Below are 25,326 nucleotides of genomic sequence, written 5' to 3' on the forward strand. Positions count from 1 at the left end.
GTCAAACAAGTCGATGGACTTCCAGGGAAGAGCCCTTGTATGCCTCAAAAGGCCATTGATGCTGTCTGTCACGGTTCTCACAAGAAAACTATTAATATTAAAATAGCGCTTCATTTCTTCCATAATTATTCTCCTTAAATTTGCAGGAAGACCCTTCTTGTATTTATTGCCTTCATAAATGACATTTTGTGTCCACTCGCAGTACATCTCAAAACTGACGTGGTGTTCAAAGATGAACTGGGCATATTTCTGAGGTAGACCACCACATCTGATTTTGTATTTTTCCCGGACGCTCTGGGTCAGCTTTCTCAGCATGATGTCTGGGACAAGTTCAATCCTGGGTGCTGGAGCAGGTATGCTTCTGGCATTGAGCAGCGGTAGATGGTCTGGGAGGATGCTTTCCTCCTGTCGTGGCCTTACCGGGTTTGTCATCTCCTCCAACAGAAGGGTATGTGTATCCTGGAGATGGATCGGGTGAGCATGGGGTGTCCCATGGTGTGCTTGGTGTTGGAAGCGTGAAGGTCAAATCCAGGGCTTGTGGTTCCTCCCTGGGAGAATAAGGCGCCTCCAGGTCACCCTCCTGCTCCTGAGTCGGACATACAGGGGCAGGAACTCCAAGCAAATAATAGAGCCCTGTGATGTTCCTCTCAATCTTATCCAGACAAACACCCATGCACCTATCCATATTCTCCATGCCCTTAAAAAGACGAGCCATCTTGGCCTCCATTCTGTACCTGTATTGCTCTGTTGAGTTGTCAGTGATTTCAATACCACTAAAAATATCCAGCATGCAGACGACCAAGCTAGATCTGGTGCAAGGAATGCTGATTTCATCCAGACGAATATCTGCGTGGCTGGGTGCTGGAGGAGTTGAGATGGGGACTTAGGGACACACATCGGCATGGCTGGGTGCCGGAGGAGTTGAGCTAGAGGGTTCCGGACAAACATCGGCATGGCTGGATGCTGGACGAGTTTATCTGGGGGGTTCCGGACCAGCATTGGTGGACAAAGGGTCAGAGCGGGTGGATGTTTGGGAATCATGGCGGTGGGTGATGGCAGGGAAAAGTTCGGGACATCCAATTTGGCTTCGGTGTGTGCAGGGGCAGTTCTGGGGCCCGGCCAATAAAGTTGATCCAGTTGATTTTGGCCATTTTCTTCTTCACATACAAAGGGCCAGGTTTCTTTGCCTTGGGAGTCTTTGGAACCTTTGCTTTAGGCACCTTTGGTTTTGGCTTAGAAACAGCTTCCGACTTTCGCTTTCTCGTGGTCGGCACAGTAGAAGAAAGCAGGTTCCTGTGTCCATAGAATCGGTGTTGATTCATGGAAGCAGATGGAAGAATGCACAATACAGTATCTGTACAAATCTCTTGAGAGATTTGCCACTTGCATTCTGCAAAAAAGGATGCCTATCTCTGAAGCCGCCGCTCAAGTACCCACTGAAGATGCATGTGTGGGGTGCAATCTATAGATGTGGACCAAGATGCATAATCATCTTTGAGGGTAAAATAATGCACAAAGTCACAAGCCTTATGCACTGTACTACTGTAGTGTATTTTGTACACTAATGTTCAGCTTTTTCATAATTTTTTTTTTCTCTTGTTCCAGAAATAAAGTATTTTTCCAAGAGCAAATTTTCACCCATATTGTTCAATACATTAGGCATGATTTCCCACGTGGTGGCCACCGTTTCTTCCAGGACAATGACCCTAAACATACCTCCTCTTCAGCCTATATTCTTGCGAGCGGAATCAACTGGGTTAAGACACCACCGGAGTAAGTTATACACTGTACTGTACATTAACTTTTTCTCATTGTGTTAAACTGTTTTTATCTGTTCAACTAATTCGCCATTTTTTTCCACTCCATCAGATTTGAACCTCATAGAACTGGTGTGGCATGCGATGAAGGATCATATAAGAAAGGTCATGAAATCATCCAAAAGGAGGAATGACTAAAATGAATAACGAGTTTCTGGAACGACATACTCACTGTACAAAAATGCAACAACTATATCGACCATATTAGCAGCTTTTTGCCCGTTCTTTTAGAGCATAATGGGAATACCACTGGCATGTAGTAAGGTAGATACAGTAAGTATAGTACAGGTAAATATGGTACTGACAACCTGTTTTTGTTATGGTTGTGCTCCCATGCACAAGCTGAGATAAAGGAAGGGACCCAATAGCGAGGTGGGGAAGCCGCAGGAGTCACGATATAGGAGTAGTTGCCGCACAGCTGGGGATCGGCGCACTTAGTCACGTGAGCACGCCGCGCGCAGCGTCCGGGGGGTGCGGAGCCAAGCTCAGAAATACAACTAGCCCAGCTGAATGTGCACACAAGCTCTGGCAGCAGAGCAGGAATACGCGCGTTCTCAGGCACCAACGTGGGAGGGTGTTTACCACAAGTGAGGAGCTGGGGAGGATAGTGTCCAGAGCACAAGGTCACAAGGGAATTACTTCCTGGATGGTATCCAGCCTCCTTGAAGACATAATGCCAGAAACAGAAGGGTGCAGCAACACTAAATATAAAGTAAGAGTCCTTAGTTTAATCGTTTGGCCAAAGAATTATAAGCCTGCTACCACGTCAAGGTAAACTCTAATCAGCAGGTCCTACACTACCCACATGGTAAACTAACCTCAGAAGTAGAATGAGTGACTGTCCCAATCTTCCAGGAATCCAAAAGAGGTACGTAAAAGTCCCAAGGACGTCCAGGCAGGAACAGCATGTGATGGTAGTACTAGCAGGAACCAGGGCAGGTAGCAACTGACTTATTTAAAGGGCAGCGGCAGCTGATAACAATGTGAAAGTCAGAGAGATGCTTACTTCCTGTCATGAGGAAGAGGGCAGGATTTGCTAGAAAGCAAGATGGCGACGCTTGCTTCAGAATACTTATAGACACAGAGGATCTTGACTCGCAGCTAGAGGGCGGCGCATGCCACACAGAGAGACATACTCGCAGCTAGAGGGTGGCGCACGCCATCACGTGTATGCGCGTGAATGCGCAACACGACCGGCCTCCGTGTTACAAGTAGAGGAACCGCGGGTGCGTGAATTCTCTATAAGGAGAGCGGGAACTGAGATGCGGCAGTTAAGGAGGGAGCAAGCCGCAGGGAGCGAGTTCCCCGATTCCTTACAGTTTTAATATTAGCCTTACTGAATATTAAATGTAATTGAACGTTAACCATTTTAAGTTTGCGCGTACTCTCCACTTTGCATATATTATACAGTATACAGTATTTGTATTAGACATGTGTGTATTACCTGTTATTCTTAAAAAATCATTATAGTTTATAGGTACGGTAAGTTATAGTTTATTCTGTTTGTGTGGCTGTCAGAAGTGTTAAACAGTCAAGGCTCAATAATCCTGCAGCAATTTTTTTTCTTTCTCAGGAGATGCTGCACTACTGGAAGGGGGAGTCCAAGTTTATTGTACTGTGTGCATAATAACAGTCAATAGTTTGTCGTAATCCCCCCTCTCTCAATGACAAAATAAATCCACAGTCGTTTACACCTTGTGAGGTGACTCAGTTAAACTCCATGGAATTAAAAGCCACAATAGCCAAATCCTGAAACTTTACAGTATGTGTCTTTGTGTGTGAATGTGGGGGGTGCAACTAAATTAGTCCGTCTTGGTCTAATGCTGTGATAAGCGAGCAGGATTACAGTAGAATGAAATCCTTGGAACTCTTTTGAAATTTAATAAAAGTTACAGTATCACCTCCTTGAGACCATGTTTTGTGTGTGTGTGTGATATTTCCACAAACAGTATGAAAAGCAGACTAAGCCTACCCAAAGTTGAAGGTTTTGAATAGTTTCCCACACCCCTTTAAAAAATCAAATTAGAGTATGCCACCTCATAGAGAAATAAAAAGCAAGTTATTTTATGAATGTAAAAATTGCTAAAATATTTAAAAAAATGCATCACATAAAGTTTTCTTAAAAACACTCATTTATTAAGCCCTTGGCGGGGGAAAAAAAAAAGATATGACTTTTTTTCGGACTTGAAATTCACATTGGCAGTGAAGTCATTCTTGGGAAATCACAATGCAGTTCTTATCACCCATGAGTATGCGTTTGAAACTAGACATACAAATTTCTCAGCCAAGAATCAAAGGGAGTCCTTTAATTTTTTTGCTTTGTTTCCATTGGATTTCTACGTTTCTAAATCTGACTCATAATGCGCATGCACGTGGAACCAGGGAATGGAAATTTCTCTACCTGTACCAGCAGCCAAATCATGAAACCGTTGTCTTTGTGTTCTACAAAATGCATCACAGTGTTTTCCATTAACCAAGACGTGGAATAAAAGAAAGAAACATTTTGTTGTGAAATATTAGTACAGGTTATGACATGTACAGGGTAATTGAATTGATCACATAATACAGTACTGTACAGTGCATAGTGGGTTGTCAAAAATAATAGTGGGGCAAAGTTTTAAAAGCATGAAGCGTTTATACTGACTGTATAGAAGTAAAAAAGGCAACATTTTTAAAAAAAGCAATATTAGAGTTCCATCGAACTTCATCCTTATCTTTTGACCCTCGATTTCTCCAAAAGTTTGCGCTCCCTTGCTGTATAGTGTAATACTGTATAGTACATTATATTTACTTTCATTATAAACTTTGCCAACCGGGTGGAGATGAGCCAATGTCAGAGGTGTATTGTGCGTAGAAGCTGGGGTCACTCATGTAGTCTGCATTATAGCTGACAGGTGCCTGCTGAAGCTGGTAATCAGATTTGTGATCAGGCTGGTAATCAAGATGGTAATCAGGCTTGTAATCAGGCGGGGCTAGGTAGCAAGAATTGTGGTTCACCAGGTTTTCCGTGACGGTCGCCCCGTTATTGCAATAGTATTGGCAAGCAGTGTTGGTTCATTGCAGGGTCGGGAAATACGAATCTTAAATGGATTAAACCTGACCTTTCTCCTTTTGAAGTTGCCATGAGCAAACATACCAGCGGAAGCTGAGAGCACAAACCAATAACCCCTGCTATCTCCCTGAGGAGGGGATGGGCGACAAAAGCAATCCTCATTAGTTAAAGTTTGCCATATCAAATGTTTTCACCCACAATGGTTTGGTGAAAATTTGAAAAAAAATCATAGTTCTGAATGATATGATGATATATCTCTGCTAAAGTCGCCTTCTTTTCTGTTCCAGCATTAATTGCAGAAAATAGTAAATATGCTTAACTTCAATACAGTTTAGAATAAGAACTTGATATGATGTTGAGTGTATGTCTATTCAGAAATTGTGCGGGCATAGCAATTGAGAATACTGTAATGTACCCAACATTGTGTTTACATATTTAAATTAGGAAAACGCCTTCATTTGTTAACGTCTTCAACGTCTTCAACGTCTTCAACTACCAAGGTCAATTTACAATAGATCACTGTGGTAGACTCTGTTTTTATCTGGTTTTTAAACATCTGCAAATTGACTACAGTACATAACTGTACTATCCACTAGATATTACAAAAGGACTTCATTATTGCCATCTGGCTGATATGCGAAGAAATGCACCCAAACAAATTATAATTCAGGTAATTCAAAGAAATCAACAACGGTAAACACAGGTACGATTGGTGTGATTGGCGGCGTTCACTGCAGCGTTCACAAAAGAATAACGAGTGAATGCCGCGTGGAAAACAGCAGACTTCACGAAAACGGCTCCGAAAAACGGTCGGATAAGAGCCGCTGCATCTGTATGTGTGCATTATACTGAAATAATTGTTTCTGGCTAACTTGTTATAAACCACAAAATTAGATATTTCTCTTTCTTGAAGCACACATATATTATCCAATAAAATGCAGATTTTACTATTTATCTTCTGTTGAAAACTAGTAAGAGCAAAAACACAAGTAGAATTGTTATGGCAGCAGAGCTCCGATTGGGAAAGTTGAAAGAAATTTGAATACATGATTATAGAAAATATTACTGGTTTGACGAGTGGGACCTTGGAAGAACCAATAAACTGTACTAGTTTCTGATACACTCCTTGTCATATTGGTTAACTCTGGTGACTGTGAACATGGATATGTTGGTTCAAGATCAGCTCTGTGCAACTTTGCAAGTCTGTACACTCAAAGATTGTGGCAGTGGAACTCTTCTATGTGATCGCCACATTTGGGGTCGGTGTAGGTACAGGGTGGCGGGAATCCTCATAGATGGCAAAGTAATTAAAGTGCACTGGCATCCTGCCACACTTGCAAGAATTTCACTAAAGTCACGCAGACTTTCTCCATTTTTATTAATAGATCTGCCGGTCTTTTGAGTGTGACGGGATTCCATTACACTTTAGATCACTGTAGAACACTATGTCCAAATTACCCAATTAGTAGTGTAGCAGTTTATTTGATGGAAGACTTTGGGACTTTTGGTCTCAATTAAACTTTCCTATTTAATCTATAACAGTGTTTATTAATCCTCTACTTGGGCAGAATGGGAGGTTTGGTCACGGATGTTTTGCCACGACCAAATGACCGCCGGTGTTCGGCACAAACCCGACCCACCATTGCAGCCGATCCACCGCTGGAACCTCCGCTGCTGGCTGCTTCTACAATAAGTTATGCTTTAGTGGTTTAAATAGTATGGATTGGGGGTTCATTTTAGGGGTTTTAGTGGTTCGGGTAGGGGGTTAACTTCACGAGTTTTAGTGCTTAGGTTATTGAGTTAACATTAGGGTTTTAGTGGCTAGGGTAGGGGGTAACGTAAGGGGCTTTATGGAAAGGGGTTATGGTTTTTAGGGTAGGAGGTAGCATTAATATTAGGGGTTTTTAGGGTTTGGGTTAAGGTAAGGGATTTGCCTTAACGGCAAAGTGGCAAGTGGCTATGTCCTGGTGGCGAGGTCAATTGTGGCCAAGTGCTGGTGGTCATTTGGTTGCGGCAAAATGGTCACGGCCAAATATCCTAGACTGCTACTCAGAATACCCCATCCAGGCAATGTTTAAAGGATACAAGGATAATCAAAGAGCAACAGAGCAGTACTGATAGCATCTAGAATAGGAAAAAGTAATCATGATGGTGAAAGCACTTCTTTTAGCGTGAAACGTGTTGGTGGGGCAACGTCCTTGCTATTTTGTGTCCTATGACCATTATATCACTTTGTATCCTGTATCTTCATGATGGAGGCACACTAAAGAAGACCTGGATTTTGGAAATACGTGGACGCTGCAGCTCAACAGTGAGTTCATGCTTGCTACATGTTTTACTCCTTTATCTAAGTGGCAAGCATAGTGGAGTTTAAAAGGGAGTTCAAAAAGGAGTGGAAAAGTGGACAACAATATGAAAAATTTTGTATGGTGCTCTAAAGACAAAACCGCAGTAAAACAGAATGATGTCTGGAAAAAACAACCCAAATATTATATAACTGTCCAACAAGAAGTAACCTGGTAGATTATGGTAGATTATGATCCCACGTAGCATGGTAGTAAGGATATATTTATAAACACCTGCCGGTGACCAGTAGATTAAACATCCTATAGCAATGGACAATGATGAAGTTCAGAATAATTTCCAAATAGAGTGGGTCAAACTGGAATAAACTCACTTGGGATAAATGTCCACGATAAGCAGCAAGTCCAATGTATCCAGCGACCCAGGGTTGAGTGTGCCTCCGTCTGTCGATGAACATCAGAGAAGAAGAGGAAGGAAAAAAACGGAGCACTATATCCAGTGCTGATGAAACAGCAAAAAAAAAACAGGATGCGTTCCCATAAAAATAAAGCTAATTTAATGGATCACAAATAATGAACAAAACACACCAACGCGTTTTGGACTATGAATAGCCCTTTATCAAGGTGAAAAGTGGACAACACCTACTGGCCCTGATCAATGCTGGAAAGGAGGATATCATCTATCCCAGACTACATCTCAAAACCTAACGATTGCTGTGATGCCACCTTTACTTTTTATATTTGCTGTGACCTCACTTCTTTTCAAATTATGCACTTCCTTCCGCCAGCCTCATTTTGTCTCTAACTCTATTCATATATCTCCATCTCTCCTTTCTTCACCGCTTCTCAGTTCATATGAACTCCTTTCTTACCTGTGCCATCTGACATCACACAGCTATACCCCTTGCACTAAAACACACCCCTACAAATCATCCTCGCACATCCTTTTTCTATCCATGCTTCTCCTCCTTGCTTCTGGGGATATCTCTGTTAATCCTGGTCCCTGCTTTATTTCTACATGCCCTCATCCTTGCCTCCCACCTGTAACTTCTATTCCTTCTGGTGTCAACCCCTCTAACTTCATACCCATCCCGTTACCCACCCTCCTCTCTCCCTTTTCTCCTGTGCCCTTTGGAATGCTCGCTCCCTTTCTAACAAGTGACTCTATATGCATGACTTCTTTCTCTCTCACTCTCTGTTCCTATTTGCTATAACTGAGACCCGGCTCACTCAGTCTGACTGTGCTCTGGAAGCCACCCTCTCTTTTGGCGGCCTCTCTCCCACACTCCTAGCTCTGATGATAGGGGTGGAGGAATGGGGCTCCTGCTCTCCTCTCTCTGCCGTTACCAAACCCTTCCTATTCCCCCCATCTCTTGCTTTTCCCTCCTTTGAGGCTCACACAGTCCAGATCTTCTCTCCTCTCCCTGTCCATGTGGCGGTCATCTATCGCCCACCTACCTCTACTCATCCCCTTTCTGCCTTTCTCTCTCACGTGAATCATGGCTCTCTTTCTTTCGCTCCTCAGACTCCCCTGTCCAGTGTTTGGCCCAAGAGTGTTTGGCCCAAGAGTATCCTATCGCATATATTATCCTGTATTGTTCTGTTTGGTCTTTAGCACTACACACGATTTTCAAATGTTTAAAGCAGGGGGGCGCAAACCCCCTCCCTCCTCCTCCTTAACTTGATTCCCGGCGTCTGGGCGTCATGACATCACGTTGCCATAGCAATGTGACGTCACATGACCCCGCGGCGTCATTTAACGCCACGTTGCCATGGCGACGCATCTCCAGGTGCTGGCTGAATCAAGGTAAGTATTGTTTACAGTGGCACTGCAGCTCCCCCAGCACTTAATTTAAGTGCCTTTGGGAAGCGCGCGGGGCTTCTGTAAACCCTGCGTCCCCCACCGGTAATCTCGCGCCCCCCAGTTTGCGCACTGCTGGTTTAAAGGATATCTAGTTAATGACACTTTCTCTTTGCCTTAAAAAAAGTTAATGACATTTGGTTACAGAACCTGACCATACAGTGGCCTCATGTCACCCCGCGGCGTCAGTTGTCTCCAGAAGCCGTCTGAGCCATGGTAGGGGAAGTTTACAGAGGCCTTCGGTGCTCCCCCGGCATTTAATTTAAATGCCTTTGGGAAGCGTGAGGTAAATCCTGCGCCGCCCCCAGTTTGAGCACCCCTGTTCTATACAGCTTTATTACTCGCCATAACTTGTTTGTGTACTTGGTATGAAGTCTGAGCTTTGCAAACGCAAAGCAGATCCAAACCAAACAACACAGGCAGCTTGGAAGACTTTTGAAGTGTGGGAGGCAGCAGGAATCAGCTCTGTGTTTCATTGTTTATTAGTAACAGGATCATGAGACGGTGATTAATTCCAGATGGGGAAATGTTCATCGTTATGGAGCCTTCTTCACCAGGCGCCAACCACCCTCCCAAGCAAGCCAATGCCAGAATCTCAAAGATGCTGTGAAACTACTCTGAATCAGCCGCTGAAAACTCCCATCTCTCCAGGGCACAACTGCCAGTAGAAAATGGCAAGAAAGCCTCTTATTTGTACCAGGGTGACTGTAGGCCTCCATCAGAGGACCACCGTTTTGGGCCCTTTACATCATCGCCTTAAAGCAGCAAAATGTGAAATCATCTTTTTTTTTTTTTAAATAAATCAATTCTGTAGTATTAGATAATAGTGACAGTTTTTTTTTCATGTACTGTATTATTAATCCACTCTTAATGCAATTTTTAAGTATGAGTTTTAATATACGGAGCAGCCTTGTATTTCTATAGAAGGTTTTAGCACACATCCCAAGCAGTGCAAGATTGTTTCAACACTTTCCTGTTTGTGATGATTTGTTGCCAATGTTCCCAGGAGTTTGAGCTGTAAACTGTAACAATAGTCAACGTTACCTTAGTAATGTCAGTATATATTGTAGCTGCTGAGTTATACTGACTGAAGGATTGATTCAAACGGAAAGGCGGCCATTTCTTTAGTCCCACAAGCAGGATTTTGACAAATTTATAACAGGAGCACCAAACGATTGCCAGCTTAGGTAAGAATGTAGAATTATACATTGTCACATGCTTTACATATACAAAGAAGAAAAAAATAGGGAGGAAACCTGTATTGCTGCTATAATAAGCAAGTGCTATGGTTAAATTTACCACGGTTAAGGAGCAGACTAACCTGGGGGGAAATTGCCCCACTGGACAGTTAGATTTAAAAACATTGGTCTGGTAGCAGAGGATTCTGTGTGCGCGCGTACTGTCGATTCTGGCCAGCAGGCATAATGTGGTCATGGCAAACGCGACACCATGTGACATCACATTATCATGGCAACGCGATGCCATTTGACGTCACAGCTCCATGACGAAGGGACCCTGCAAGAGGAGATGCTACTGGACCAGGTAAGAGAGATACTTACAGAGCTCTCGTCCGACAACCATTTTAATTGTTGTGAGGAAGAGCGCAGGGCCTCTGGAAGCACAGGGCTCGGTACACAGGCACAGACACCATTGGTGTTGGGTACATGTAGCGTGCGTCTGTGTATCGTGTGGGCCAGTTGGTTGGTCTTGCCCACATGGGCTAAAATTTGCCAGCCAGCCCCGGCCAGGGCCCTGCCATAGTTACAATTATCAGAAAGAATGTTAAGAACAATTCTGCTCTAGCAAAGTGATAGTAGAGATTTAGTTCAGTTTATAATCTGAACTAGGAAATAAAAGATTCACTAAACTTCGCTAATTGCATTAATGTGCCCTTTTATATAAGTGCCCTTTTATAGCGATATTGCATATGTACTGTAGCTATTCACAAAGCTTCGATAACAGGGCAATATCTCATTAAAATGGCTTTTTACCGAGCTATAACACTCTGGCTATAGCAAGTAGTGCGGTAGCTGAAACAATGCCCAAATTCACATTTTTTCCCAGCAACTGCTATCAAAAGTCTTCAACAGAATGGGTAGATAGAGGATGAGACACGCATCTCAAGGTACCTTGAGAAAGCGCTCTGTGAAGCGTGAAACGTTGGTGGGGCTCTCCTGTGCCCTTTTTTCCATGACCAATAAATAATTTTTTATGGGATACGCACCTTTCTCTTCCCTACTTTTTGATACTAATAGTAGTGCTCCTCCACTTTTCTTCCTTCTACTTGTCTACCCCGTGGATGGAAGCACACCTGGGGACCCCTCACCTGTGGATCGCATGGTTTTTGCAGCACTCAAAGTGAGTCAATCGCTTGCTACATGTTTTTCCTGTTCAGGACTTTATTTATGTAGACATTTTGGTACATTATAGGGTGTTATTATAGTCACTTGTCCTGGTGTCATTGATCACCACAGCGTCACTTATCAGTGAGCTTACTATCTAGGATTGCAACCCAGTACCCGTCTTCTAACAAGTTTATGTCTAGGGGTCCCTCCACAAGTATTCAGTTATTCATCTACTTACCTACCTTACCGTTGTGAAGTCCATAGCACTACGCATTCACCAGGTCTATAATGAAAGTAAGAGCGCTACTAAAAATAAACAATATAGAATGATGTACTGTATCAACAACAGACTTTTTCAGGCATACAGAGATCAGGAGACCGCTATCAAGAAAGAGACCAACTAGATGGAATAAGGGAAAAGGGAACAGATGTTTGAGGATACAGTGGTCGGGGAACGGACAACTATTAGACATAGGTGATATATCTCATTCAGAACAGAGATGATGAATCACAAAATATACATTAAACACAAATACTATTGAGTGAGGCATAACTACAAGTCCTAAAGAAAGGGTGCACATTTTCACCATCATGTAACATGAATACTTTTGAGTGGGTTAAGGATATTAACCTATTCACTAGAAAACTGGCATTACATAAGCATCATAAAAGAAAAGAAGCGAACCAAAAGTCAAATACAGTAGATGGAAATGATCTCAGATATCTCAGAGATCTTAATGCACTTTTAGCTGATAGTGATAGAGAACCAGGGCAGGGACCACACCGTTCCCTATAACCGAAGAGCAAATTTATACCGTTCCAACTAAATAATGCCAAGTTTGAAATGTTTACAAAATTGGTCTGGCAGAGAGAGAGGAGTAAGGTCTTGTCTGGCAAAGGGGGGGGGGAGGTCAGGTCTGGCAGAGAGAGAGAGAGGTGTGGGGTCAAGTCTGGCAGAGAGAGAGGAGTGGGGTCAAGTCTGGTAGAGAAAGCGAGAGTAGTGGGGTCAGGTCTGGCAGAGAGAGAGGAGTGGGGTCGGGTCTAGCAGAGAGAGAGAGAGGAGTGGGGTCAAGTCTGGCAGAGAAAGCGAGAGTAGTGGGGTCAGGTCTGGCAGAGAGAGAGAGGGAGGAGTGGGGTCAAGTCTGGCAGAGAGAGAGGAGTGGGGTCAGGTCTGGCAGAGAGAGAGGAGTGGGGTCAGGTCTGGCAGAGAGAGAGAGGAGTGGGGTCAGGTCTGGCAGAGAGAGAGGAGTGGGGTTAGGTCTGGCAGAGAGAGAGGAGTGGGGTCAGGTCTGGCAGAGAGAGAGAGGAGTGGGGTCAGGTCTGGCAGAGAGAGTGAGGAGTGGGGTCAGGTCTGGCAGAGAGAGAGGAGTGGGGTTAGGTCTGGCAGAGAGAGAGAGAGAGGAGTGGGGTAGAGAGAGAGAGAGAGAGGAATGGGGGCGGTCTAGCACAGAGAGAGAGAGAGAGGAGTGGGGGTGGGTCTGGCAGAGAGAGGAGTGGATGTGACAAATGATAGTGATAGTGATAGTGTAAAGTGTAAAGAAGGCGCTGAAACAATACTAGTGTTCACCAATCTATAAGTGAATAATTAATAAAGTGTATAAAAATACTTATAATAACTTATAATAACTTAAGTGCATACAATATAAGTGACTGATAATAGTGAAAAAAACGTATATAAATGGTTGTAACCCCTGCTCAAACCCTCTGGAAGGGACTGTCTTCACTGGTCCCAGATGATCGATATATGTTCTCACAACCCAGGGGGAGCATAAAGGAAAAAACAACGAAAAACACAAACTAAGTGCAGACTGTAAACTTCAATTTAGCAGGATGTGAGGAAACTTGGCTCTTCTGTAAAGCCTACTCACAGGATGGCAGATGATTAAGGGCAATAACTGGATCTGGTGAATCTGTGATGTCGTCTGGATAGACAGGACAGCTCTCACACATAAGCATCAGGTAGATAGGAACATGGAAGAATAAAAAGAAATATCCATGGTGCAGATCAATATAAAAAGGATAACTTTATGGTGTAGTTTAAGTATGTGCACTTACAATAACAAAGACATTATCAAGCAATTAGCACTTATACCAAGTGACTCAGGAGTGTCTGGATCTGGCCACTGCTCACCGCACCACAGCTGCTTGTCCTCTCCACGCAGCAGTAATACTGGAATTGCCTCCGTCGCGACGGAGCCCCACGCAAACCGGAAGTGACGGATCGCCACAAAAATCAGACTGGAGGTGATTCACTCGGCATCCAGGGGACAGATACAGCAGCGCTGTGATCGAGCCTGCCTTCTCGGGGCACAGAGGGGATACCTTGGAGGTGTGGCGGTCACGCCTGTTCCTGGAGGCAATTCCAGTATTACTGCTGCGTGGAGAGGACAAGCAGCTGCGGTGCGGTGAGCGGTGAGCGGTGGCCAGATCCAGACACTCCTGAGTCACTTGGTATAAGTGCTAATTGCTTGATATTGTCTTTGTTATTGTAAGTGCACATTTTTAAACTCCACCATAAAGTTATCCTTTTTATACTGATCTGCACCATGGATATTTCTTTTTATTCTTCCATGTTCCTATCTACCTGATGCTTATGTGTGAGAGCTGTCCTGTCTATCCAGACGACATCACAGATTCACCAGATCCAGTTATTGCCCTTAATCATCTGCCATCCTGTGAGTAGGCTTTACAGAAGAGCCAAGTTTCCTCACATCTTGCTAAATTGAAGTTTACAGACTGCACTTAGTTTGTGTTTTTCGTTGTTTTTTCCTTTATGCTCCCCCTGGGTTGTGAGAACATATAGAGAGGGGAGTGGAGGAAGGTTTGGCAGATAGAGAGAGATATGTGGGGTCGGGTTGGGTCAGGTCTGGTAGACGGAGAGAGGAGTGGGGGTGGGTCTGGCAGAGAGAGGAGTGGAGGCGGGTTTGGCAGAGGGAGAGAGGAGTGGGGGTGGGTCTGGCAGAGAGAGGAGTGGAGGTGGGTTTGGCAGAGGGAGAGAGAGAGATAGAGATGGTGGGGTCGGGATGGGTCAGGTCTGGCAGGGGGAGAGAGGTGTGGGGGTGGAGCTGGAAGCTTTGTGATTTTAGAGGCATCTTCAATCCTTCTGGTAATCTTTCCCCAATGCCCCTTAACCCCCTCCACTCTCATGTCCATTAAGCCCCACCTCTGCCATGCCCCTTAAATGTGTGTGAGAGGGGGGCTAATGCTGTGCATGGTAAAAAAAAAAAACCGGAGTAGAGTTTAATTTCATTTATTCTAAAATGTAATTTTGAAATATTTTATTCGTAAAATTAAATATACTAAAATGTATTAGCTTTTTTTTACATTTATTAAGAATGAAATGCATTTTTCTAAGAAATATTTCACAATAAATGGACGGAAACAGGTTTGATGACTTTAGATTTTTTGGGTTATTTATTAGGTATTTATTGTGATAAATATTGTTATCATGGTTAAGGTAAATATTTTACTGAAGGTTATGTAGCACACTTTCCCGCACTCTATGGTATGTGTGGTGTGTTACCTGTGGCTCACAGAAGGCCTGAACCTCCGCCGATGGGAGCCTGGGGTGTACCTGATTCCTCTGGTGACAGCGCCTCCACCTGCAGGGGATCCCAACTTGGTGGGATAAGCCCCTTACAGGAACAATACCAATAATACACACACTCGTATATACTAACATCCTTTACTGATATAGGTACCCTGTACCACACGGTAAGATAGGCCCCAACCTGATACCACCAGTGAGAGTCCCCATAGTACATTGGGTGCCAGGCACCAATACCCTGATGTCCCTTTTCCCAAAGTCAAGGCCCACCCAAAGTGTAAGAGATAGCGCTATCCCATGAAGTGTTGCTGCACTTAGTTGGGTACCTGCCCGGGAGCTCTAGCACCCGGGTGATGCAGATTAGCAAGAGGATCCGTCTGATCCAAAGTTGTCGTAATCTGCGATGGCGTCTGCCTTCGCGTGGGGTGAATTTCGGCGTGGATAATATCACCAGAGTCCCTTGCAACGGCGGTGGTCTGGTCCCAAACCACAGGCCCCAATCACTGTGCGGTGTCTTCACTGTGTCCCTGACACTAGCCAGTAAAGTGGGGAAGTGTCCCTGTCTAAGGGGCCAACCCTGAAGTAACCACAAGCTGCTGTGAGTCAGGGCCTAGCTGGGGCCTAAGGGGGAATGTACTAGGCCTAGTCTCAGAGCCACTGGCTCTAAGACACTACCTACTTGGCCCAGCTCCCTTTTCCGAATGGCGTGGTTTCAGATGCACAAAATGTATCAATATCCCCCTGCAGGGGAAGCTGCAGCCCTATTGGCTGTTGAGCAACATGTGGTCCACCTCCCTGGGCATTCTGGGGGCTGTAGTCCCCTATGGGTCTGTTCTCCTATTGGCCGCTGCTACCAGGGACCTTCCTGCGCATGTGCGATCCCTTGTAATGGCCGCCGCACTGCTGCTGGTCCTGTGCATGCGCAACTGCTCACAAGATGGCGGCACCCTTTACCGAGAGCCGCTGGGAGCCTCCGGTGATGTGCACGCCTAACCGCCCTCTCCCCAGCCTATCCAGCGGGTCCTCCGCCAACTCCGGCGGTGCCCGCATTCCCCCGCTGCAGCCAAGGAGACGCATGGGGGCCAAGGTGGATGCCCAGAGGGTAAACCTGGCCACAGTTAGATTTAGGCAGTGTAAAAATGCTACTGAGTTAGGCCGTAGGCAACTTTCTTTTTTTCCTTCCGTCCCTCTGATGATGCAGCCCCTGAGAATTAAGGTAAAGCAACCGCTGAGCATTACCTACATGACCATAGAGACATAAGGACACTTTGGTCCCCTCTTCTGTTGGCCGGGAAGAGGTGTTATATGTACGTAAAACATTGTTTTGCATTTTGACAGGGAAATTACTGGAAATAGACATGGAAAAGACTGCATTTCATCTGATGGTAATTCAACTCCTGGTGAGTCTTCCTAGGAAACCAAATGTGAGTGTTAACCGCACACAAAGAAGTTGGCCATTGCAACTTTTTGTTTTTGGAAATTCCTAAAGCGAAGTAATGTTTCTAGATTTTCGAGCACTGCAGGAGTTAAAAGGATTCTGCAACCAGCCCAAAATAATGTTCTCTTGGACGAAAATAAAAAAATGTTGGATGTTGAATTATAAAATATTTCTGAAAAACAGGAGTTGCTCCAGAAGTTACACAATTCTACAGTATTTGTAAAACCCAAGGGAAACTTGGCAGTCCATAAAGTTAACCATTGAGGATAGTGAAAATATATAAACCAGTGTTCCATCTGAATCATCTTGACCTAAGTAGTACATCCCCTATCAATATTGTTTCACGTTTTGTATACCAAATGTTACCTCTACCTCATACTTAGTGACACATGCTTTGTAGGGAAGAAAAGCTGTGAAGTCCCAAAGAGTTTTCTCTAATGGGAGACATAGAAAATGATTGTGTGGTGTCTATGGAAATATAGCAGCATTAAATGTGTAGCTCTCTAGAAATGCTTATTTCCAGCTGCTGTAATGTGATCCACAATGTACTGTATGAAGCATCAATAAAAATATTCAGAAATTATGTATATAATTGGTTTAGACAAGAGAATTGGTGCTAAAGGTCCATTCTTCATTGTAAAAAAAAAAAAACACATTATTGTATGAAAGCCATAACTTAAAGGAAGAATCCTTTCTGTGACTAAAGCGTACTAATCGCAGACATGTTTAAAGGTAATGGGCAATTGATGCCTTTTTAACCCAAATCTGACACCTATATAGAATGTGCCTTTTTAAGCTAATTTATGGTTAGGTTTGTTTAGAGAAGACAATTACGATTCTAAAATTGTTAAATTATTTACAAAAGGTTTTTTGTGTCCGACTACCTGGGATTGCATTGTTAACGTTTTACAAAATGATGCTGCTATACTGTAGATCTCTAGCTCACGGAGTATAACACCACTTCTACAGTAGCTTTAGTTTTTACCCAGACTAAAATGTTAGGCAGTATTATTCCTATGCTTTCTCCTTCAAAAATAAAACACACACACACACACAGTCAGTCAGATAGCAAGGCTCTTGCTTCCAAATCCATGGAATCCATTCTGGGTGCATACCGTGCAACTGTCTGCAACAACACAATAACAGAGAAAAACAGGACAGGCACTGAAATAGGTGAAGTTTTATTGTCTCAACGTTTCCGCTCTCAAGATATACACACACACAAAGATATACATTTCCTTCCATGAATAACTGTATAGGAACAATTAACAACACATGTTAAAGTGAAGAAAAATAGCTGCTATGAGAGTCAAAACAGCAAAGACTTTTAGCCCCGGCAGAAATGATAGGACCCCAGCAGAACTATCTAGAACACGCGTTTTTGTTGGCGTGATGATGCGGTCCCACTGGGTAATGATGGCTTTTCTGGCTCCATTCCACTTGCCTGGCCCCATCAGACGATACTGGTATGGTGTACTTGGACCGAAGAACACCTCCAAGGCCAACCTTGGGTCTGTGAGGATCAGTCTGAACACGTTGGGCTTCACACCAGCAAGTGTGGCAAGTTCATCCATGTATTCAACATAGTCGACTTGTATAGTGTGGCGTTGGCTCACAACGTAGCTTATAGAAAGAAAAAAGTACATAATGGCTTACTCAACTGAACGGGCCATAAGGTGCCTCATAAGTCTTAGTACCACTTACCAAAGAGTGATAACACTTCTTTGGGAACCTTGTAAGAATTAAGCAATACTAATGGAAATATTTCTGCTAGCAGTAATGCTACTGCACAATAAACAATGCTTATTCTACAGGGGCCATTTGCCCTGATCTTCTTTACATTGCTACAGTAGATATGCTTTATATCCAAAGTATCCAACATTATTTGGTATTAATATATCCTACATATGTACTTTGTTTGACATTAAGATATTGTGTGTTTCAACAGGTCATTAACAAATAGCCATAGGATCAGCCAGTGTTTAAATCAGTATCCCTTCTCTCTTGTCCTCTGGTCATTTTTTAGTGTATATTTAAAATATTTTTATTAAGCCTTCCAGTTGTCGAGATGTGCAAATGTCTTACAATTTGCTTTGCAGTTTTCTCTACAATATTATGGGTTTTTTTGTTCTCGTTGCCCAGAATTGCACCGTTACGGGGTGTAGAGAGCAGTGCGCCAAGGGCCACGTGACTTGGAAGATTACATTTTAATTCTTGGTGAATTTTTCTTCTAACTTCAGCAAAAAAAAAAATGCAAAGCTCTAGTCAGTTGTGTTTCTGATTCAGATTAAATTGAAGGGTTATCGGGGCAGCTAATTTTTGGCGTGGGAATATTTACAGATACCAAATATCAATAAGCCACTGAAAGAGTAGAGGGGTTTTTAAGGCAGGTATGCTCAACTCCAGTCGTCAAGCCTCCCTCCCCCCCCCCCCCAACAGGTCAGGTTTTCAGGATATCTCAGGTAAAGCACAGGTGGCTCAATCAGAGGCTCAATCAAAGACTGAGCCTCTGAGCCACCTGTGCTGAAGCAGGGACTGATTGAGCCACCTGTGCTGAAGCAGTGATATCCTGAAAACCTGACCTGTTGAGGGGGCTTGAGGACTGGAGCTGAGTACCCCTGTTTTAAGGCACCGATATTTTGAGGCGTGCTGTACATTACAAATTCTGTTCTGATCCCAACACAAGGTCATCTCGCATTGCCTTAAAAATCAGTTGCTGCAAGAGAGAGAACTGAATTGTTTTGAGAGAACTTACCGCGTTTCCATCTTCTGCTTCTTCTGTGTAATGTCCAACATCATATTTTCCACTGTAGGCAGTCTGACTAACCCTAAACAGTCAAAAGCAAAGTATCTAGTAATGATGACTGTTTGTGGAGTCTAGACAAGATCTTGGAGGATATGGGAAGTTTGGAAGGACTGAGCAATTTATCTTACATCCAGCTAAGGGCATAATTGAAAAATCATAAATGAGGGGGATATCTACCCTATATAAACAATGGGTTATTGATTTCAGGTGTGGGGTGCCTGCGCACAATTAAAGGTTTCAGACCAACTTATAAAGCACTGATGTTCTTCAGTTATGTTACAAAAAAGCCAATAAAGAGAAAATTAGGTGTGTACATAAGGAAAAGTAAGGGCCTGTTTATGGTCTCCCAATGTTGACTCTTCCTGTCTTAAAAGCAAACCACATGGGTCACCTGGAGCATTACCGCCTTACGCCGAGGAGACCCTTGCTCCTTCCACTACGGTTTCTACCCTCCTACACTCTCTTTATAACTCAAGAGAATAAAAAGACCACCAGCAACATAATTGCCGAAGATCCAAATAATAATCAAAATGTGGTTATGATGCATAAAGTCTTGTTATTGATATGATGGAACTGTGTCATATTCACCGGTTATGCTGAGGGCTATGGAAAAAGACAGCCATGGAACTGCCTATCTTCCTCTGATCACTGCCGGCGTATCATAAATAGAAACGTAATCACTTTGGTAGTTGCCATAATAGTCTTAGATCTTACCATCTCGGACTAGCTGTCCTCATCCTAACAAGACGGCTTACAATGTTTGATCATTTTGTTTTTGGAAAACTCACCCTTAAAGACTCTGGTGGCCAAGCGAGACTGGAGCTCAGAAATAGGCATGACGGCGCCAATGGGCTGGATGAGTCCAACTACTGCCAGTGTAGGCTTCTCCAGATCAGGAGGGAAGACATATTTGTACAATGAGATCTTATTATCTCTGACTCTGAGGACAAACTCTTCACAGAAGGGGAAAGAAAAGCTGTACCCTGTAGCAAAGATGACTGCATGGATATCATTCTCCACTGTTCCATCTTCAAAGATGGCCTCTGTCTCGTTGAACTCCTTCACATTGGGTTTCACCTGCACTTGACCTGACATGATGCGGTTAGGAAGATCGTCATTGATGGTTGGGTGTTGACTTAAGTACCTTTGTTGGTACAAAGCAAACAGCAGAAAAGCACAATGAGCAAACAATTAGTTTAACAGGAATGTATATTGTAGTACTTGATTATAATATCCACTTTTTAGCCCAAAAGCAAAAAGTGTAAACTCAGCTTGGCATTCTTACGATATAATGCTTTAACTACTATCTTTGAGCACCCATTTACATATTCGATACATCTAAAATTAACTCTACAATAAATTCACCTACAATTAACAAAACCGCAAATATGTTACATACTATATATTGTTTGAATTATCATCAGAATGTTGGATATTTAAAATGCAATATGCTAGTAAGAATCTGAAAGATTTTATTTTAAAACATTTGCATCATTTCTATTTAATGCTTTTTTTGTTCATTTAATAACAGTTGGAAGACTGTTTGTGCAAATCTTAATTATTTGATAAAGCACCCTTTGGGTGAGAAACGCGTCAGAGGACCTCTTTTTTGCCTTCTGTGCTATTATGCGCATTTAATAAATTATTTTTGTTTTGGATACGAGCCTCCAGCCCTATCTCTTCGCTGCGATCAGTCTTCACCTTTTTTACTTTAATTATTCAGATGACCACACTTGTACTGTACCTGTGTCGGGGTAAGAGTCCATAGTTTCCATGGTTAAACCTTTCATTAAGGCCTTTTTCTGCAATATAATTGGTCAGAAAGGAAGGCAGAGCATTCTGCATCATATATAAGAAGCGAGATAACTTTACAATGTCCACAGGGTACCCATTATCAGAGATACGATTCACAATCCATGCACCTCTTCTAGTGCTGAGGAACACCTAGGAACATAACGACACAATCACTTAGAAGGGGTCTCGAGTTCATTAGGTTTGTTCCTCCTCTCACCACCATACACACTAGTAATCATTGAACTTTATAGCATTATAAGCAAGTTCATCAAAAATACCAGACTGCAAGACAATAGAATGGGCACGAAGGTGGCTGATTGGAAGATGCACATACCTGCTCTGCTGCCCCATAGTAAATACATACCTACTCTGTTTTCTTGAAAGAGGCACATACTTTCTCTACTGTCCTACAGGAGTCCAACACTATACCAATTTTTGCTGACTTGAAGAGACACATACCTGCTCTCCTACCCTCTAGGAGACACATACCTGCTGTGTTGTCTAAGAGGCACCTCACTTTTCTGCTTCCCTATAAGAGGCACATACCTGCTTTGTTTTACTATAAAAGCACATATCTGGTCTGTTTCCTACAAGAGGCACATACCTCTCCTAACTCCCTATAGGAGGCTCATATATATATATATGTCCGGTAAGAAGCACATACCTGCTGTGCTGTTCTGCTCAGTTCCACTGCAATATCCCCACCAGAGTTCCCAATTCCGATCACTAGGACTCTTTTCCCGTGAAACCCATCAGGACCCTTGTAGTCTCGGCTGTGGAGATACTGACCTCTAAACTTCTTTATTCCTTAAAGGAATGACACATTAGAATTTGTAGTTACACACACGTTCAAGTATTGCAATTCTTCATTTGATTTTCTTTTCTCATAATATAATTTTGGCCACTAAAAAGAATAGCACAAGCTCCCCGTTAGCTAACCAAAAAAATAACTAAAACCCCTTATAACAATTTGTTCCTAAATAGTAGGGCAATATATGCCCCATAGGGATTATAATCTATTTTTTGGTTCTTAAGAAAGAGAAAAATAAGAGTACATTTGTATTAGATGGTGTTAAGTAAATTCAAATGAAAGAACCATAAGGTAACTTGTGGCACAGCACTATTTAGCAAAACTGGCCCAAATTGATTTGGCCAATGTAACACTGGGATTAAGCTGTTTCAAAGACAGTGTTGATTGCTCTTTCCCTCCTCACACAGACTGCTTGATATTTCAAACTCACTCACTACCATAATGACAAACCAATCAACACATAGGGCCAGATACATGAAGCTCAGTTGAGTCACTTAAATTGACGTTAACATCACGTAAAATCTAGCCACGTGTAACGGATATTCCCCCCCACCCAATCGCATATATGGCGTATGTAAGGGGAACCTATATGTTACCAGGTGTGGTGCAGTATACCTGTCAGGCTCACAGGAGGTCTGAGCCTCCGCTAGTGAGAGCCTGGGGTGAATCCTCTGGAACGATCTTCTAATTACAGCGCCTCCACCTGTGCAGGATTCTAGGAGTGTAGAATGCCCCCTACACAGGACCCACATATATGAACCACATACACCAAGGTATATATAACACAGGTTTACTATATGGGCAGATAAAACACAATACACATGCATCAACAATATGACATCAACCGTACATAACTTCAGTGTCACCCTGTAACACTACTAAGCACAACTATCCACACACCTTGCAGGACCTTAACCCAACACAGTATTCCCAAAGTCCTTGTACCCAAAGTCCCAAGAGTCCCACAACCCCATCCACGTGTGGGACTGCCCTGCCCACTAAGATGAAGTGTATAGGTGGTGCACTTGGTGACTTGGATAATACCTGCCCGGTGCTCCTGCTACCGGGTGCGCAGGTGACCTTTACTTGGAATCCCTTGCTCCAGGAGATGATCCAAGATGCCTTAGCCTCAACGGTGGGTGGCTCCAGCATTGAGTGATCCACCTTTATAATGTCTCTTATCCTTGCTAACATAGAGGATGTTATACCTTCACAGCAATTGCCAGGATAGTTACGTTTCCTGGCTGGACCCTCACTTGTCTAGGTTCTGCAGGACCCTGTCCCTAGTCTAAGGGGAGTCCCTGTAGTAACCACAAGCTGAGGTGAGTAGGGCCTAGCTGGGGCCTAAGGGGAGACTTCTGGCCTAGTGCATGAGGCTACTTTCCTCCCTGCACAAACACACCCTCCCCTCTCTGTGTCCCAGCTCCTAACTGACAATCCCTGTCTTCACACAACATTGTTGCAATTTTGCAGCATGAGAATCTGTCAGCCTTATTGGCTGTCTGGCTGCCTGTGACCAGGGTGAAAGTGCAGTCCCTAGGGGCTGCTGGGAATTGTAGTCCTTGGTGGCTCTCTTTAACATTGGGGCCGTGTGCGCGCTGTGTAATGGCCGCCACCGCTGCTAACTGCGCATGTGCGAACTGGGGGATGTCCCTGACTATGGAGCGCCTCTTCTCACTCCCTATAATGGCTGCCGTATCGCATCTGGGGCTATACTGCGCGTGCGCGAGCTTCCCAGCATGTGCGAACGCACACAAGATGGCGGCGCCCTGTAGCTGATGTCGCCGGGAGCCCCCGGTGACGCGATCACCCCTGCAACTGCCCTCACGCTGTCGCAGGTAAGAGAGAGAGAACCGAATGTCTGGGGAGCCAGAGGGTAGATGGCTACATTCTCCCCCTGGTGGAAATACCAACGTCCCCGCTTGGAGGACATCACAACATAAGGTTACACAATCAAAATGCAGTGCATAATAGGTATAACTTAACATATGTACTCTAACATCAATGGTACATAACATATCACACACAGTAATACCTGAGGCCAGCTGAATGTTAGCTGGTTGCTGAGACCAATTGTGGGGTGCTCCTAACTGATAATGTGGGGGTACCTCACTTTGACTTTTGTGAGCCTCCGCCTGGGTAATTTCTCGGAAGTCATGCTCAGGTGCAACAGTCACTGGTTCCATACTACTTCCTCCCCCTGGTAGAAGGAATAGCACAGTGTCTCTTGGCCAGACCTTTACCCAGCCATCTGCAGCATGGATGCGGTAGGCCAGGAGGCCTTGACCCTTTCCGCGGTCCACCACATGGTGAATGGAGTGCTCCTTTTTGGGCTTAAAGGAGGCAAATTTCACGGTATCACTCCTAACACAGTCCTTGTCCCTACGCACTTGGGAGGCTTCCACTGGGAAGCGAGCGATTAGCAAAGTCTCCGTACTCAAAGTCTTTGTTACATCCTGCAGGGGGTAAAGGGTTGATACCTTACCACTGCGGTGATTCATGGTGGCCAACAGGTCCTCGGGGACGCTGTCAGTTCCCACCTCGGCTGTCTTGGGACCTGTCCCCGGCACTTCTGGGGCAGTCCACTCACTGTCTTGAAACTCGGGAGCGTTGGATCCCAGTCCTGGGACCATTTGGGTTGGAGCGCACGGGCTCACACTCAGTTCAGTTATGGTAACAGTTATGGTGTCACACGGGCCCACCATCAGGTCATGAGCAGTCTCACCTTGGGCACACGGATGTCCAGCAACGTTCTGCTGCTCAGCATGAGCCTTAGTTAGGGCCTTTTCCACGGCCGCCTCCATCGGAGCCTGTGGGGAGTAAGGAGGTTCCTCACCACTCCGCTGGCTTGCTTCTTCCTCCGGTCCCGTCTCCGGATGTCCCTCCGACACACTGGGAGTCACCACGGCTGTGGGACTCTTCCGCAGCACCAGCCGCACCAGCGCTTGCTGCCGAGGGATGTCGATGTGCAGCGGGCCCAAGTCACAGGTAAACCGCTCTGCCTCTGCCGCACCACTGTAGTGGCCTGCTGGTAGGCGCATCACCACTGATGGTTGGCTGCTGTCATCAGTAGACAAGGATGGGGGTAGGGATATCTCCGCAGGGGAACAGCGTTGGGGCGCCTCGCATTCACTGGCGGCAATCGGCATGAAGCAGTCCTGCTCCGGCGGTACCAGTGGTAGCGATCCCCATTCTCTCTGGGCAGTCACTTTACCCTTCGTTGATTCCGTCATCTGGGGTTCCGGTTTTGGAACCGAGTCTGGAACCGGATCCGGCGCCGTGGCTTGGTACTCCTCAAGAAGCGTAGGCAGAAAAGGGCTAGACACAAGATGGTATGCTCCATTCACAAAGAAAATAGCCCCCCAAACAATTTATTTTCCCAGGAATACACAATCAGGGCCCAAACACCTCAAGCTGGTGATCCCGTCTGTGGATACTTCCAGGAACCCTTTAGGCAACGAGTAATAAGCAAAGTCCATATCGCCCTTCCTCACTTTATGCAGACACGGGCACAAAAGAAATGGTTGACTTACTTTTTTCGCTCGCCATGCC

General features: G+C 44.3%; 1 protein-coding gene and 1 long non-coding RNA gene across 3 annotated transcripts in view; one reads left to right on the plus strand and one right to left on the minus strand.

The window, feature by feature from the left end:
* Positions 1-1,613: 1,613 nt before the first annotated feature.
* On the plus strand, positions 1,614-3,600 carry LOC142503386 (uncharacterized). Its single transcript, XR_012803996.1, has 3 exons — positions 1,614-1,773; positions 1,870-2,081; positions 3,391-3,600. It is a non-coding gene; the product is annotated as an uncharacterized LOC142503386 (long non-coding RNA).
* A 13,928-nt stretch (positions 3,601-17,528) lies between these two features.
* Positions 17,529-25,326, minus strand: part of LOC142503889 (flavin-containing monooxygenase 5-like) — a 42,855-nt gene continuing 35,057 nt past the window's right edge. For both annotated transcript variants that reach the window (XM_075616783.1, XM_075616782.1), the window contains exons 5-9: positions 21,628-21,770; positions 20,914-21,113; positions 19,958-20,313; positions 19,119-19,191; positions 17,529-17,986 (exon numbers count right to left, since the gene is read on the minus strand). In XM_075616783.1, coding sequence (XP_075472898.1) covers positions 17,629-17,986; positions 19,119-19,191; positions 19,958-20,313; positions 20,914-21,113; positions 21,628-21,770 — 1,130 coding nt within the window. In that variant the 3' untranslated portion in view covers positions 17,529-17,628. The remainder of the gene's footprint in view (positions 17,987-19,118; positions 19,192-19,957; positions 20,314-20,913; positions 21,114-21,627; positions 21,771-25,326) is intronic.

The sequence above is a fragment of the Ascaphus truei genome, chromosome 10 (genome assembly GCF_040206685.1).
Source record: "Ascaphus truei isolate aAscTru1 chromosome 10, aAscTru1.hap1, whole genome shotgun sequence".
NCBI classification, from domain to species: Eukaryota; Metazoa; Chordata; class Amphibia; order Anura; family Ascaphidae; genus Ascaphus; species Ascaphus truei.